This window comes from Colius striatus, chromosome 1 (assembly GCF_028858725.1).
Source record: "Colius striatus isolate bColStr4 chromosome 1, bColStr4.1.hap1, whole genome shotgun sequence".
NCBI classification, from domain to species: Eukaryota; Metazoa; Chordata; class Aves; order Coliiformes; family Coliidae; genus Colius; species Colius striatus.
The window spans coordinates 65457425-65474050 of record NC_084759.1 but is presented as its reverse complement, the minus strand read 5'-3'; the positions used below and the strand labels follow the sequence as shown (position 1 = coordinate 65474050).

At 40.6% G+C, this 16626-nt stretch overlaps 1 protein-coding gene across 3 annotated transcripts in view; it reads right to left on the bottom strand.

The window, feature by feature from the left end:
• The window catches only part of TBC1D8 (TBC1 domain family member 8), a 53746-nt gene that overhangs the window by 24309 nt on the left and 12811 nt on the right, over positions 1-16626 (bottom strand). For 2 of the 3 annotated variants that reach the window (XM_061997606.1, XM_061997622.1), the window contains exons 2-5: positions 12676-12831; positions 8271-8389; positions 6149-6377; positions 2168-2408 (exon numbers count right to left, since the gene is read on the bottom strand). In XM_061997606.1, the coding sequence (XP_061853590.1) occupies positions 2168-2408; positions 6149-6377; positions 8271-8389; positions 12676-12831 (745 nt within the window). The remainder of the gene's footprint in view (positions 1-2167; positions 2409-6148; positions 6378-8270; positions 8390-12675; positions 12832-16626) is intronic. The other variant, XM_061997614.1, reaches the window with a different exon arrangement.

Below are 16626 nucleotides of genomic sequence, written 5' to 3'. Positions count from 1 at the left end.
TTAACCCCACAGCGTATCCCATCCTCTCCACTGCTCAGCAGGATGACCCCAAAAGCTAAACAAACAGCTGCAAAGTTTCTGGTTTTCAGAATGTGGAATATAGAGACTATGATAGCATTAAAAATGCATTTTTTAAGAATAAAGATAAAAGATAAAGATATTGAGACAAGCCTCTTGCAAAAGAAAGCCTAATGAATGGAGCACTGGCACAGGCTGCCCAGAGGGGATTGTGGAGTCTCCTTCCTTGGAGGTCTTCAAGACCCGCCTGGACATGTTCCTGTGTGACCTGATCTAGGTGACCCTGCTTCTGCAGGGGGGTTGGACTAGATGATCTCTAAAGGTCCCTTCCAACCCCTACCATTCTATGATTCTATGAAAAAGCAATCTACAGCAACTTCGTTGGTTTGACAGAGCCAGAATAGTTCTAATGGTGTGTGAATTATTGCTTTAATTTTGATAGACTACTATTTTCTTACAAATCATATACAAGGTTTAACAAAGACAATTATTAGGGGGGAAAATGTCAAGAGGAAAACAGTTGTTCTTGTAGTACTACAATGGCTTCAGGAAAAAAGCAGCAATAAAAATCACACACACCAAAAAAAGTTCAACCCCCCACCCCCCAAACATGTTAGCATTAAAAACCAGTTTACCAACTATTCAAACTACAGGCTTGCTTAATCATGTTACATCAAAGTGGTTGCTGAAGTGTGACAAAGGGCACCAGAAACAGCAACTTATCCAACCACTACCTAACTCCTGCAGAGGAAATGGGATTTTGGCATCTTCCATGTTTCCATGTTTTCTTTTCTGTCATCTCAAATTAACAGTCCAGGTTAGAGACGGGATTTACTTTCCTTGCGTTTCACTTTTCAGTCCAAAGTGGGAGGAGAATTGAATGGTAAAGCATGGAAGAGATTGTAGATACAACCTATTAAAGCCACATTCTATATTAGTTAAAGTAGATACCCTGTATTCTTGGTCAAAAAGCCTACGATGTTAATGACATCTAGTTACACATACAGTGTAAAAACAACAGTGGTTCTTATGTGGAAAAGTTAAAAAATAACCAACCTCAAAGATGTTGGTGACTGCTCACCCCTATATCACCTCAAATGAATCCCCTGATTAACATCAGGGGTGAAATCCTAGTGTCAGTTATTTCCTTTATCATGTGTACAAATGAAAGTGCAGAGAAAGTGCCAAGATGTATGTATATCCTACACCACTGCAAAAAATAGCCCTCAGAAACAATAAAACAGCTACTGGACACATCTGTCTTTTTGGGAAAACATACTACGCATTCCTCATGTTTTAGCCAGGAAGCAACACCTGGGTCATTCCCTTCATACCTCTGGCAGAGGGAGAGGAAGGAAGAGCAGGAAAGGGTATGATTCAGGAAGGGATAAGCACTCCACTCACACCCCACTCAGAAAAGAAGTACTTTAAACCAGCACTTTAACCCTGACGCTCCAGGCAGATTCCAGTTTGGGCTAATCCGTCCTGCCCACCTAAAATTCCTCTGAGCAGTTTCCCTTTCCCACAACAGCAAATAAACCACACAGTTGTGTGTTGTGTTACCAGCAGAGAAATAGCTATCAATCTTCTCCCTGAAAGCCCAGTGCATTTCTGTAGTGGGAGAGGAATGCAGAGATGCATTTCGGGGACACATAGGGTAGAGCTGACAATAGCACATTAATCTGTTGCAACTGCCAGTGGCCTGTTTAAGTCCTATAACTGCTTGCTAAGTCGACTATGGCAATCATGCTTAGTGGTAAGTTTTGTGTTTCAGATATGATCGAAAGCAATAATTCTTCAGAACTGGCAGCACTAGGAAAACCTCCACATTGCCAGAATTATAAACAAAGTGACGCTGCTCTTCAGTGAGGATGGAAAATAAACCTTGCAATCTACTCTTCTACGCAGAATGGTACTTTTAAACAAACAAACAAAAAGCCACAGTGCCGTTTAAGGGAACCACATAAAATGGAAACAGGTATCTTGCACACAAGTTAAAATGCACCTACTGGATATGCCATAATAAAATAGAAAAATCTCTTCTGGGTCCAATGAAGTAAACCTTTGAAATCTTACCCAGTTAACACAGCAAGGCACGAAGACCACCACCGACCCTCCGCTCATAAAACAATTCAGCGGGTTTTTTTACCTCTTGGTAATCTGAGTAGGATCCTGTAGGCCTGGATCCAGTTCAAAGACCTCATTATCCAGTAGCCTTCGGAGAGTCACATCTGCCAGTTGCTCCATGATCCTGAAAGCCTCAGCGATATTGAGGAAGGTGGAGAAGTCGCGCTCTTTATTTGGAGTGGTGACGCGGACCGTGTCGGTCATAAAGACATTGGAGGTTCTTTCCAGCTTCTGGACCTCAACCCAAGGAATAATAAGTTTCACTGCCATTGGGGAGAAAAAAAGATAAAAAGTATGTTGGAAACTCTGCTTACATTTTTGAGACATTGGGAAAAAAGCAAATTCAGAATGAAACACAAACAACGGAAGAGAAGAAAGACCCATTTTTACAGATAGAGACCAAGCAAAAGTTGAAATGCCTGTTATTACTCTACATTCATTCTCCCCCTGTTCCATTTCTTTGAGTATCTCTCCCTTCAAATTCCACCTATTTTCATAAGAAATGCTGGACTGACGAGTTGTGCCTTTGTGGAACACCTGACTTCTTTATAAGTCATTTCTGCAGCCTGCTTCATCAGAAGAAACAGTTCACTTCAAGAGTACAAAGATAATAGCAAAAGGCTTTGTAACCTCCCAGAAATATAACTGTAGGCAGGTGGAAACTCAATCACATGCCCAGTACTTTAACAATAAAGCTAATTCCCATACAAAAGGATGCTTTTGCACATGGACATTTTAGTAAAGTTTAATTACTATTATAAACAGGGCATTAAAAAAAAGCTGCCTAAGCATTGGGATCTTGCCATTTTGGTTACTTTTTACTGAAAAGGTGCACAAGGAAATCTTGCCCTAAACGTTAATTGTAGTCAGACTTGCTTACAGAAAAGAACTGTTCTCTATACTTAAACACTGCTGAATCACATAAATACAAACGGTAAACAGAATCAGCTTATTGTAGATAACCACTGCAGGATGTTACTTGCCTCTGTCATACGAATCTCTGGGTAGAAATTAGGCTGGGAAGGACTGTAAAATGGATTAAATTTCTGTTTAACAACTGTTGGAAGCTTCCCAGTGTTCACCGTGCCAATAACATCAAGACTACATCCCCTAACATCCCCAGCCGGTCTCCTGATGCCAATAAAGCAATAAAAAGGCAGTAATAGCAAACATTGTCATATATATATGACACTTATCCGTGATCATTCATTACCTAAGAAGTCATCCTCAGCAGGTTTTCTATACTACTTGAACCACAGCTGTCAAGATTATTTGCAGATTGCATTTTTTCTTACTTAAATAAAGCACAGCTGCGTCAACACGCACAAACTGTTGCAAATGGTCATAAAATCATCTGTACAGGCACAGCCAAGGGAAGAAAGATTAAATAGCACCATAGCAATAGCACTATTGTTCACACAGCTCAGAACCACGGAGAGATTGGTTATAGAAATAGCACAACAGACTGCAAGGGCCTCAAAACACTGATGAAAGGTACAAAGTCTCCAAAGTTTTAGAAAAACACGAGTTTAATTAAAAAATGTGGAGAAATCTTGGCACACCCTTTAAAAAAATCCGACATTCTAAGCCTCTAAAATCTTGCAAATACTTCAAGGCTTAGATAAAAGGGGACTTGTCCTGGAAAAAATGTTCCGTGGAGTTTATGCTCGCGTAAGCTGTAAGTTAATTTTATGAGAGGCTGAAAACAGGTTCCATTATCACATTCCAGCTCATTTCAACGTAAAATAAGACAAGGGGGAAGGGACAGACTTGCCAGAAGCAGAAGATTTAACACTTTGGCTATAAAGAGATTTCAGTCTACGATTCGGAGGAATTTTTATAGAGTTAAAATACATTTAAGAACTATTTTTATTGCAACTCTTTTATTGGGGATTTTCCCCCTGTGCTATATTGAAGAATGCATTAAGTGTGATTTCTTAGCAATATTTTCAAGATCAGATTTAACCAGATTTAATTTGTGATTACTACCTGGAAAAAAACCCCCCCCCAAAAAAACCCCAATGAATCATTTGCACGTCCCTGTGCGACCTGATCTGGGTGCACCTGCTTCTGCAAGGGGGGTGGACTAGATGATCTCTAAAGGTCCTTTCCAACCCCTACCATTCTATGATTCTATGATTTGTTCTACCTATAATCCGCATCAGCTTCTCAAACTGTAAAAGCCAGAACTGCAGTAAATATGGATTACTGAATGTAATACAAGTATTTCACAAATGTGACAAAATACCGTCTTTGACACAGAGGCAATCTTGATTTATCAGAATCATTTCAACATATCATGCTTCCCACTGGGCCTGGGAAGTTTTCTTAACCATAAGAAAATTCAGGTATTTCTTTCCCATTTCTATGCAAATGCATGGGAACACAAAGGTAATGCAACTGACTGTAACAGCGAAGGAACAGTGTATTTTCCATGGTCATAAATGGAAGTTTACAAACATGTAGCTGTTTGTGGGGTTGGTGGTTGGGGTTTTTTTCTATTTTCATAATGAATTCTTATTCAAACAGATAAGAAGCAATTTCTTCTAAATAACACAGCGTGATGTTGTCCTTTCAGTATCATTTAACAATCTGTGGCACCACATAAACAAAATTTTTGGAACAATATAAAGGGTTTTTTGTCTTTCCCTCCTCCTTCGCCCCTTATCTATCATAAATAAGTATTATTTTTGCTTTGTGTGCTTTGGCAGCCTAGATATCTCAGATTTAATGAGAGAAAGCCTGCAATGATAGCAAGAAGAAATGACAGACAAAGGACATTATTTAATTCCAACCAGAAAACAAGGAGATTGAACAAGAACATCGATATCTAGAATGTATCAAGCGACTCCATTGTAGTCTTACCAGCAAAACTCAGCTTTTGTTTTTATAACAACTAATGAACTTACCACCATTTTAAATCTAACTGTGCCACCTTTTGCAGACAGGACACAATAATTGTCCTGAAATAATATCAGGGAAAAAGAATCTCTAAGTCTAAGCATGTCTTTGCAAGTTTTAACCCTTAGAAATTAACAATTACTACCTTTCTTATCTTTACATTAATGTATTTCATTTTTAAATCTACAATTTTATTTGACAAGCTATCCCAACACTAAATCCAGAATAAATGGTGATGTTTTTCTTCATTGCTCTAACTGACAATTCTTGCTATATTTATGGCAATGTGAGTTTACCAAACTGTCCTTGCTGAAGTTCCAGCAGGGGAAACAGGACTTAAAATGTTATCAGTTCATGCAATATCTTACTAAATGGAGAAATGCTACAGCGTTTAAATGGCTACTTTCATTTTTTTACCATCTCATGTCTATTACATTCATTTTTACCTTCTAATAGCTATTCTGACAGGCTTCTCATAATCACATGACCTCTCCTCTGTAGAGGAACACCATGACCAAGGTCTTACAATTCTTCTTGTGACCTTCCTGTATCGCCATTCAGAAACACAAAGGAAACCCTAAACTTCTGTTCTTTTCTCTTAAAACCTCTGAATTTTCTCTTGGTTCTCCAAAGCATGGCCTTGTTACGTTTCTGGGCTATTTTCAGGTAGGCAGCTGGACTTCAGCACTTCTGAAGCCCCACCAGCCCTTCCTTTGCTGCCCAGCGGCAATAACTCTGCTTCCCCATCTACAGGAGGGACCCATTTTACGCACCAAAAGTCTCTATTTTAGAATCTGTAGGAGTTCTGTTACATTTTAAGGCTCCTTCACCATGGTAAGAAAAAAGAATCAGATAGCAGCTGTGTCTGCGTGCTCTTATAGTTTCATTTTTATTACTGGATTCATGCTAAAATATAAACATAAAGGCTGAAGTGAAAACTAAATTAAACAGGATCTTTCATTTGAATACCACAAAGACTCAGAAACTAAACTTCAGAGGCAAACTCAGAGGCTTTTCAAAAAAATCCAGCTATTCCTGTTTTTAAACACGGTTACACTTATATTTAAATATAGTTATATCTCTTCTCAGCATTTACACTTACATTCTTTGCCCAGGAAGAAGGAATAAAAACAGAGATGATTGATGCTCAAATAAAGCCAGCCCTGCCGAGGAACTTTTCCTTTCCAACAGCAGCAGGAATAATAGGTGATCAACTTCTCTGCTTCAGGAAAATTAAATCTGGATTCAAATTTCACCAGGGCTTCTCTGAATTTCTCTGGGTCTTCCTCCTGCTCGGCAAGCTTGCTGCTCGTTTCCTCTGCAATCAGTGCCTGAGTCCATAACGAGATAATATATCAGGATAAAGCTACAGCATCCACACTTGAGCAAGTTGCTACAAGATACCCATTCAAATTTTAGTAATGCAGCCCTTTCTTACAAAGAAATTCAAGTTGATTTGCAGTTTTCACAAACTGAGACATTTCTGCAGTGTTTGCATCTCTTGTACTTTTTAAATCTTCCAAATCATAACTTCTGGGTTGGTTGGTTGTTTTTTTTTTTTTTCGGTGAGCCTGGCAAAACCATATTTCTACAGTTTCTCTGCTGCTTGTAACTGCTGTTATCTGGCATGTACAGAGTAAAGGTAGAGTAACAATTGTGTCTATTGACCAGTACTATTTTCCTATGAAGAGGCGACATGGTGAGATGTGTCAGTAACTTGCAACATGTTTGGAACCATTAAAAACATGGCTTCATGAACAATTAAGTAGATATGATTAAGTGTCGAGAATTTTAACAGCGGTGTTACAACAAAGGAGTTAAGTATGTATTACACTGTTCAACCTGTATGTTACAGCAAACTGCAATTACCAATCAGTCCTAATACATCAAAAATCTACAGCAGAGGAGAGGGTTCAAACCTGGACTTAACATTAACTAATGACACTTCAAGAATTTTAAATATGTGCTGTGCTAGGTAGCAGGCTGCCACAGCATTACCAAGAGAGATTTACTGTATTCAAGCCTTTGAGTGCTCTTAGACAAAGGGCTATTATTTAAGGAAGTAGGATAAAAACTAAGGTTTGCATGGTAATGTTTTGCCTCCCTCTCCCCTTCTTCCCCAACTTCATTGCCCACTGAAACCACAGCAGCAGGGTTGAAATTCACCCTGTTCAAAAGCATTGTGTTTCTATAAATTTTCCAGACAAAAAAAGGGGTATGGGGAAAAGAGCAGGATCTGAGGTAGGCCAGTCACCAGCAGACCCACATCCCCACCAGTCATCAGCATGCTCCCCTTGGAGTGTGTATTTCACTAGGAGCAGCACACAGGACACGATGCCTTCTAAGTTTTACCACACATGTCATTATTTTAGGATGCTCATTTCAAAGAGCCACTGGCAGTTTCCATGCCAGACCCTATTGCCTACTGACACCTATAAGCCCCATCAGTAAGGACAGGAGTATGGAAACAGGTAGGAGAAACTAATGGGTTAAAGCTAGGAACATAGGAGACAGGAAGAGAAACGTAGTAAGGAGGAAAAGCTGAGATACAGGAAAGGAATCACAGAATCACAGATCATTTTGGTTGAAAAAGACCTTTAAGATCATCAGGTCCAATCACTTATCTCATACTGCCAAGCCCACCGCTAAACCATGTTCCTCAGCACCTCATCTATGTGTCTTCTGAACATGTACAGGGATGGTTACTCCACTATCTCCCTGGGCAGCCTGTTCCAGTGTTTAACTCGCTCAGTGAAAAGGTTCCTCCTAATCTCTAATCTAAACTTCCCCTGGTGCAACTTGGGGCCATTTCCCCTTGTCCTATCATTCAGAACTGAAAGCAGATGCTGAAGAAAGCTCACCTGCACACAGAATCACTTAGGTTGGGAAACATTATCCAGTTCAACCAACCATTAACCTAACGCTGCCAAGTCCACCAGTAAACCATCATAGAAAAGAGAACAATGAAGCTGTAAAGGGACAAGTGGTATAAAGAATAAATTATTTCAGTTTTGAGATGTTTCCAAGGAAATCTAAGAAAATATGTACAGATGCTGTCCAGATCAGGTGCAAATGCCACACAAGTGCAAGTGCTGCACAGAAAACCGATAAATAATGTTTAGATGAACAAAACCAAGTATTAATGACAAGAACTTCATGACATTACGTCTAATAAGCCAAATGCAATCAGGTAGGGAAGGATGACAGTCAGACAGCTATCTTACCTTCACTTTCCCTTTGACAAAACTAACAATATCTTCTTTATTGTCAAACACAGACAAAGTATGAAGCAAGTTTTGTTCCAGCCATTCCCAGTGCTGATTTATCTCCTCTGCGGTGGCACCTAGGAAAGCAAAAAGTAGTGTACTGAAACTCATCATACAAAATGACATTGAAAAGGTGGGGAAAAAAAAGCAATAAACTGCATTATTTCATATAGCTATTACGAGAAACTGAACTTTCAACCTCAAAATTCTTGGTAGCAAACAGGTCAAAAAGGTCTTATTCATAGCAGTATAGTTAGAGGAAAACAAAACCCTCATTGTCTTAAGAGAATTAGTTTTAGTGCTTTTAGTTTTATCTTCTCAAACACACAGCAAATGCTGCATTAAAAGTCAAAGCAGAAAAACCAGCAAAACTTTATCCTGAGCTAGCCTACAGCTTATTCTGATGTCACATTCCTTAAGTAGCCACTGGAAAACTTTTATTTACGTCCTGTTCTCAAAAGTCCCTGATCTTCCTTTCTCCCTCCCTCAACACACACATGCATACACACCCCCCACACACACATACATGCACACCCTTTGAGAGGAATATGCATGGTCATCATCTGCAATCTATTTGAAAAGCTCTCTATAATCACTGAAGAACTTGCAAAAGACTTCGATTCAACAACACTGAAAAGGTCTGCAAGTGCACATTTCTGAAGTTTGAGGGAGAAATACAGTAAACAGAAAATCATTGACAAATGCAGATCTTAAATCTTTAAGGCTTCTTTCTCTAAGGAACTATTTGAGGGTTTTGCTGCTGCTGTTTTAAATGCAATGTATCTGCACTAACTCCAGAAATAATATCTCATTCACCACCTTTGCTTTGGCTCTTTCTGCGTGAAAACGAACTGCCACTGCATCACATGATGACAGAAAAGTCAAAGCATGATGGGCAACATACCGGGCATCACAAGAAAATCTGGTCCTTACAGATCTTACTGGTCAGTGATTAAATGTTATAGGTAAAAAAGGCTGCAAAAGTTGCTTTTCCTAATGCCTTGCTAGTAGAAGAAAGTAGTTGGATGAAAGAGATATACAAATCACATACTACTATAATAAAAAAGTGTATCTCTAATAGAAGAACCATTATCTCAAGATTTGATTTACGGGTACATTAGGGATGCATCAAATTGTTTCACAATAACAACAACAAAAAAAAAAGAGATAAAATTAGCTAAGGTTTTTCCACTTTGCTCCATTTTCCATGAAGAATGCCAACTGGCAGGGAAACTTTCCAAGCTTTAACTTCCTTGACAGGAAGGTCTTGTGATGGAACTTCATAAATACCATTAAAGAAGGTTAAATAAATTTAAAAAACCAAAATCACAAAAGAAGAGACACTTAAATGCCCTTTAGATAATAAAAACAAAATAGATCAATGGTTAAGAACACCAGAAATACAGTCACTTTGTTTTGAAATGGCTCTGCAAAGCAAATACTGCATTGAATTTGTATTTCTGAGTAACCTAAAAGATACCAACCATAGGAGTGAGCTGGGTTGTGAAATAAGCCGTGAGCAAAATGCCTTTCACAGCAATATCCACATTGTTCAGAGTGCTCTAAGCCTGGGCTTGTGGCAGTGGCTATCTCCCACTGGGGCTACTGCAATCCTTCTTGCCTGTCTTTAAGCATCTCCATGGATTCTGTTCAAATACTGAAAAATCTCTTTGCCTCTTTAATTTCATCAGGCCACTTTCTCAGCTTTTCAGGCCCCTTTATCTCTAATTTCCACTTCATGGTTTAAAGTTGTCCTGTGATTTGACCCAAGTATTGCCAATCTCTTTCTTATTCCTCTTCCTGTGCCAACACTCTGCAGAGCATTTTATTCCACCTTTTACCCACCCCCTTCGTTTGCCTGTGCCAGATGTATATTTAGTCTAACCACAGCCTAACTCTTCATAATCTCTTCATTAAAGCCACTTCTTACCAATCCCTTCCCCTTCCCAAAATATACTTCACTCAACTAGGACTTGGGTTTCTGTTTTACCCCACAAACCTTCTGAAACGAAAACTGTTAAGTGGCTTTACACTAGTGTTGAGGTTAGCCTACTTTTTTATGGTTTTTGTACCCTGTACTGGTATAACATGATTAACTATTTGGAATAAAACATCTCTGCCAGAATAGCCATGCTGGGCAGTGATCAGACCTCCTAGCAGCCCTTGGAGATTTGCAAAAGTCTGTAGCACAGATCTGACCCTTATGCATATATTATCATTTAAGCCTACAGCTCCTGGCACAGACCACTGGCAACACACAATTAAAAAATGACGTTTTAATTAACTGCCTAACGACATGATGGCTATCCCTAACAAAGTTACACCAGGAGATTGGAAGTAGCTCCTGGAGCTGCCTGCTCCTTGTTCTTGCTATACAGCAAGAACCTTAATTTGACTCTATGGTCTTTCCAAATTCAGTAACAAAACTCTTCACGCTGTGTTGTTGCTCAGACAGGGCAGAGCTGAGTGAGCAGCAACAGCAGCTTCTGCATAGGGAAAGCCCTGCAGCTTTCCATGCAAAGGGTCGGGTGATGCTGTTCCTCTAACTCCTGTTGCCAGCACCAGCTCTCCCCTGGACACTCCTGTCAGGGTTTCACAGCAGTGCTATTATTCACAAACAACTGCTGCTACCACAGTTCTTCATTTTCTGTTCAGCTCTGGCAACAGCGTACATCCTGCCCATGCAGCATACAAAACAGAGCCCTCTGCTTTCCGCTTGTTACTATAAATCTCCTTTTCTCAGGGCTGAGCATCCATTCAGGAGAGCCAAGGAGAATTTTAGAAAACATTAATCAAGGAAGTTTATTTCAGCAAAATCCTTAACCATTCCAACAAGGCAGGTTTTTGATTTGTAGTTCCTTTAGTATTAAAAAAAATAACCACGGGCAATAAGAGTGTGGACTGGGTAAGGAACATCCCTATCAGCAAGGATCATCCCCAGGAAGAAATATTAAATATATTCAAGTGCTTGAGAAGCCCTTGACAGCAACACTGAGCTTACTTTTCCAGTGAAGGCTACCTGGCTTCACCAAAGGACTGTAACAGCCTGAAGCTCTTAAATTTCTCCATGAGATGGCATTATTTAAATATAAAAAGGAGTGGAGTAGGATCACAAAGCATAGAGCAACTGCAAAATGAATAAAACCTAGCCACGAGAAAAATAACACAAACAGACTTTACACGAGCTTCTTCACATGCGTCTGGCACAAGGAAAAATTCCTGGTATTAATGAGGGATCTCTGCTGAACCAAAGAAGAAATGCTGAATGAGCTTGTGCAGAGGAAGAGGGTAAACATATAGACTGCCCCTTCCAATTAAAGGACTGCCATGTCAGACACCATCAACAATATGTCAACAGTTATATTAGCTAACTATTTCATGGCTTGATCCATGTAAGAAAGGAAAGAATATAACAGAATAGGATATTTTGAGTTGGAAAATATCTATAACAATCACCTAGTCCAGCTGCCTGACCGGGGCTGATTGAAAGCTAAAGCATTCTGTTAAGGGCATTGCCCAAATATCTCCTAAATACTGAAGGTCCTGGGGCTGTCAACTACTTCTCTAGGAAGCCTGTTCCAATGTTTGACTACCTTCTCAGTAAAGAAATGCTTCCTAATGTCCAGTCTAAACCTCCCCTGGTGTAGATTTGAACTATTCCAAAAGGAAAACTTGCTCTAAATTTTAATGCTAGAATTTTATAAACTTGGAGCAGAAGGGATGAGAACAGCCCATCAGACTGGCCAGTCAAGAAGATGACAAATGGAACAAGCCATGGCCTTTACTGTGCCATGGCAAGGCTGCTGCAGTTCACATTAATATCACTTTCCTAAAGATGAGCTCGACCTTCAGAGGTTGCAGAACCACTGCAAAAAGAGATTAGTGCATCACAGACCAGGCAATTAGACATCCCCTCCTGACAACTTTACCTCCTAAATTATGTAGCATCTTCCAAATGGCTCAGTTATATTTCATTATAATCAAGTGTGGTAAGACATTTCACATAAGCAAGCGGAAGACTAGGCTCGTGAAAGCCTAGACTAAGTGGCTTCTTGCTGTAAGGAACTGTTACTACTGTAGGAAAAGATATACATATGAACAGAGACAAACTACTTTGCAAGAGAGAAAAAAAGAACACAGAACACCCTCAGCTAAGTAGGCTTTCTATAGAAACTTAATGTTCCTAATAAATACTTTTTCACAGTCTCTGAGATTTTAACCAGAGGTTAATTTGGTTGTTAAATAAGCTATAGGCAATAGCTTTCCACGCACACACTACTAGCTGGGGTTACCTTGAGCTTCTTGGACATGCAGACACTGACCATGCTCAGAATCGATTTGGGGTTTTCCGTCTGTGACTCACCAATAGCTACGGCCCAGTAAACTTCTGATCCGCTCAAAAACTCACCACAAGCAATGGCAGAGTAAACCTGTGACCCTGGAACTTGCAGTAAAATTCGAAACGGGGCGACACGTGCGTTAGAGTCTAACACGGCATCCAGGGCACCAACCAAGCGACCTGAAAAGAAAAAGGGAGGGAAAGGGAATTAGCACCAACTCTTGCTTCAGTATCCTGCAAGTTTTTTCACATCTAAAGTTGTAAAATTAAAATACAGAATGTAACAAAAATGATTTATTCCCTATTTTACACTGCGATTTATAGATGCTCAAAATGCAAAAGGCAAACAAAATGATGAGATCAAAAGCATATTGAGTTCTTTGAGATTCTGGTTTTGCCTCATATATATATGTATATAACCACAGAATTGAAGTGGAAAGACCTGAGGGCACCATAAGAAGCTACTGTTCCAGGCCCGCTCTGAAGCTGGATACATACACCTATGCCGTAAGTAGTGTCTATCTAACTTGTTCTTCAAAACCTCCCACAACTAAGACACAAAAACTTCCCCAGGGAGTCTGTGTCAATATTTTCATGAAGTATTGTTAGAGAAAAAAAAACCCACTCCAAACAAACAAACTTTCTTGTTGGAAATTACTCCCACTCCCTAGAACATGGACAGTAATTGGCCACAGGTATTTTTGTTATTAATGCTTGACATACTGAAAAAGTAACATTATGATTGCCTGTTCTTTAATCATTTCTCTTTTTCTAAAGAAACTCACATCTCCTTATCTCTTCCTTATGGGTAGTCTTTTTCAAGCACCTCATCATTCTTAAACTGGAATCTGTCCAGCTCATCTTTAAGCGTGGCACTCCAAACTGGACATGATGCTCACTACTAGTGAAGTCTCAGCCACACAAAGAATGCAACATCACCTCCCGTGTCTTGCATACACATCACCATTGCAAGAAAGGATATCCCATCAGTATCCCATTATAAACCGTCACTTGACAATAAATACAGGCAAACTCATTTTGGAGAGCTACAGCAACTGTTGTCCGAAAAAAAAGACTGCAGCCTAGAGGCCAGCTGCTCTTTCTTGCTAGCCACCCTCACCATCAGTAGGAAAAAACAAGCTATGTATGAAAATTGTTCTTGAAATACCATCATTTGCAAGCTGAAATGTTTGTGGGTGAAAATTAAGGGGCATAGGTGGTGCTGTAGTGGGGGTTTGTTACAGGCCACCTGATGAGGAAGAGAAAGTGGATAAAGCCTTCTACAAATAGCTGAGAGCTGCCTTATGATCACAATCCCTGGTCCTCATGGGAGACTTCAACCACCCTGATATTTGCTGGCAAAGCCACACAGCCAAGCACATGCAGTCCAGGAGGTTCCTATAGATTGTTGATGGCAACTTCCTGTCACAAGTGGTTGAGGAACCAACACAGAGGGGTGTGCTGCTGGACCTGGTGCTGACGAATAAAGAGGGTCTGGCTGGGGATGTGAAGGTTGGAGGCAATCTAAGCTGCAGTAACCATGAGATGATAGAGTTCAAGACTTGTTAGCCAAGCTTAACACTCATAAGTCAATGGAACCTGATGGGTTGCATCCAAGAGTGTTGAAGAAGAGGCCTGGTGTGGTTGCTAAGCCACTCTCCATCATTTTGAATAATAACGGAGGACAGGCAAGATGCCTCAGGACTGGAGAAAGGTCAATGCACTCCAGTCTTCAAAAACGGCAAGAAGGAGGACCCAGGAAGCTACAGAGAGGTCAGCCTCACCTCCATCCTTGGAAAGATGATGGAACACTCATCCTCAATGCTGTTAACAAACATATGAAGGAAAAGACATTTATCAGGGGAAGTCATGGATTCACCAAGGGGAAATCCTGTTTGACCAACATGATAGCCTTCTATGAGGGCATAACCAGCTGGCTAGATGAGGGGAGAGCAGCAGATGTCATCTACCTTGACTTCAGCAAGGCTTTTGACACTGTCTCCCACAACATCCTCATCAGAAAGCTCAGGCAGTGTTGCTTGGATGAGTGGACAGTGAGGTGGATCGAGAGCTGGCTGAATGACAGAGCCCAGAGGGTGGTGATCAATGGCACAGAGTCGTGTTGGAGGCCTGTGGCCAGTGGAGTTCCACAGGGATCGATTCTGGGGCCAGTCTTGTTCAACATCTTCATCAATGACCTGGATGAGGGGACAGAGTGTACCCTCAGCAAGTTCACTGATGACACCAAACTGGGAGGACTGGCTGATTCCCGAGAAGGCTGTGCTGCCATTCAGTGGGATCTCGACTGGCTTGAGAGTTGAGCAGAGAGGAATCTCATGAGGTTCAACAAGGACAAGTACAGAGTCCTGCATCTGGGAAGGAACAACCCCATGCACCAGTACAGACTGGGAGTTAAACTGCTGAAGAGCAGCTCTGCAGAGAGAGACCTGGGAGTCCTAACTGATAATAAACTAAACATGAGCCAGCAATGTGCCCTTGTGGCCAAGAAGGCCAATGGCATCCTGGGATGCATCAAGAAGAGTGTGGCCAGCAGGTCAAAGGAGGTTCTTCTCCCCCATGGTGAAGCCTCATCTGGAGTCCTGTGTCCAGTTCTGGGCTCCCCAGATCAAGAGGAACAGGGAACCTCTGGAAAGAGTCCAGCACTGGGCCACCAAGATGATCAGGGGACTGAAGCACCTTTCTTATGAGGAAAGGCTGCAGAAACTGGGGCTGTTTAGTCTAGAGAAGAGGAGACTGCAGGGGAAGGGAGGAATCTCATTAATATTTATAAATATCTAAACGATGGATGTCAGGAGGTCAGGAATCACTTTTTTCTGTTGTATCTAGTGACAGGACAATGGGTAATGGAATGAAGCTGGAACACAAAAAGTTCCATTTAAAGAGAAGGAAAAACTATTTTACTGTGAGGGTGACAGCACTGGCACAGGCTGCCCAGGGAGGGTGTGGAGTCTCCTTCTCTGGAGGTTTCTGTGTGACCTGATCTAGGCAGTCCTGCTTGAGCAGGGGGGGTAGACTAGATGATCTCTAAAGGTCCCTTCCAACCCCTACCATACTATGATTCTATGATATTAAAGTAACTCAGAACTGGTCTATGGCTTCTACAAACATCAATTCAAGAGCAGCTTTATATTCTATTTCCTCATACTGCACATGCTACAGAGACACAAGCTGTTACAGAGACGAATGGCAGACAGTGAGGAATGGCTTTACCATGTTTGCTTATGCCACTAGAGTATCTAGGAAGTTTTCTGCAATAACACATCTTCCCTTCAAATATTTACTTTCTCCAACATCTTGTACTTTTGTTCTTTTACCATAAGCGCACAGCACAAAACTAATTACTCTCAGCCTTCAAAAGTTTTAGCAGCCCTTGGCACCAAGTGCAGTTTTCATAATTGCATTCTCCAGTCCATCACCTAAGTGATTAATAGAAACAATAAAAAGGGACTTACAAAGTACCCATCTAAAATGCCTCCTCACTTGGACAACAAACCGTGGCTAATTAATTTGAATACGGCACAACAAAGCAGCAGTGTAACCACTTTCTGGTCTAGGAGGGGTAAGAAGCTCACATGGAAGCATCAAAAATCTTTTGAGAGTGAAGAAAATTACATCAAGTACTTCCTCCTTGCATTCACACACACTGTTGATGATGCTGTCAAAGCCAAGTAGAAGTTGGACACAAATATGTTTTAAAACTGTACAGTGAGATGTCAAGGTATTACACTCATCTATTTCAAAGGGAGACCTGAATTGGCACATCAGTACTGTGTATAATACTAGAAAATGCTAAATGATCTCCTGTAACTGCAAGAAAAAGACACAAAACTTTATCCAAGTATAAAGGTAGCAATTGTCTGTTCTCACAGAAAAGAGCACCAAATTCAAGGTGTAGCCTTCAAAATGGCTGGATTAAGCCAGTAAGAGAGCATCAAATAATGCAGAGTACAAAAA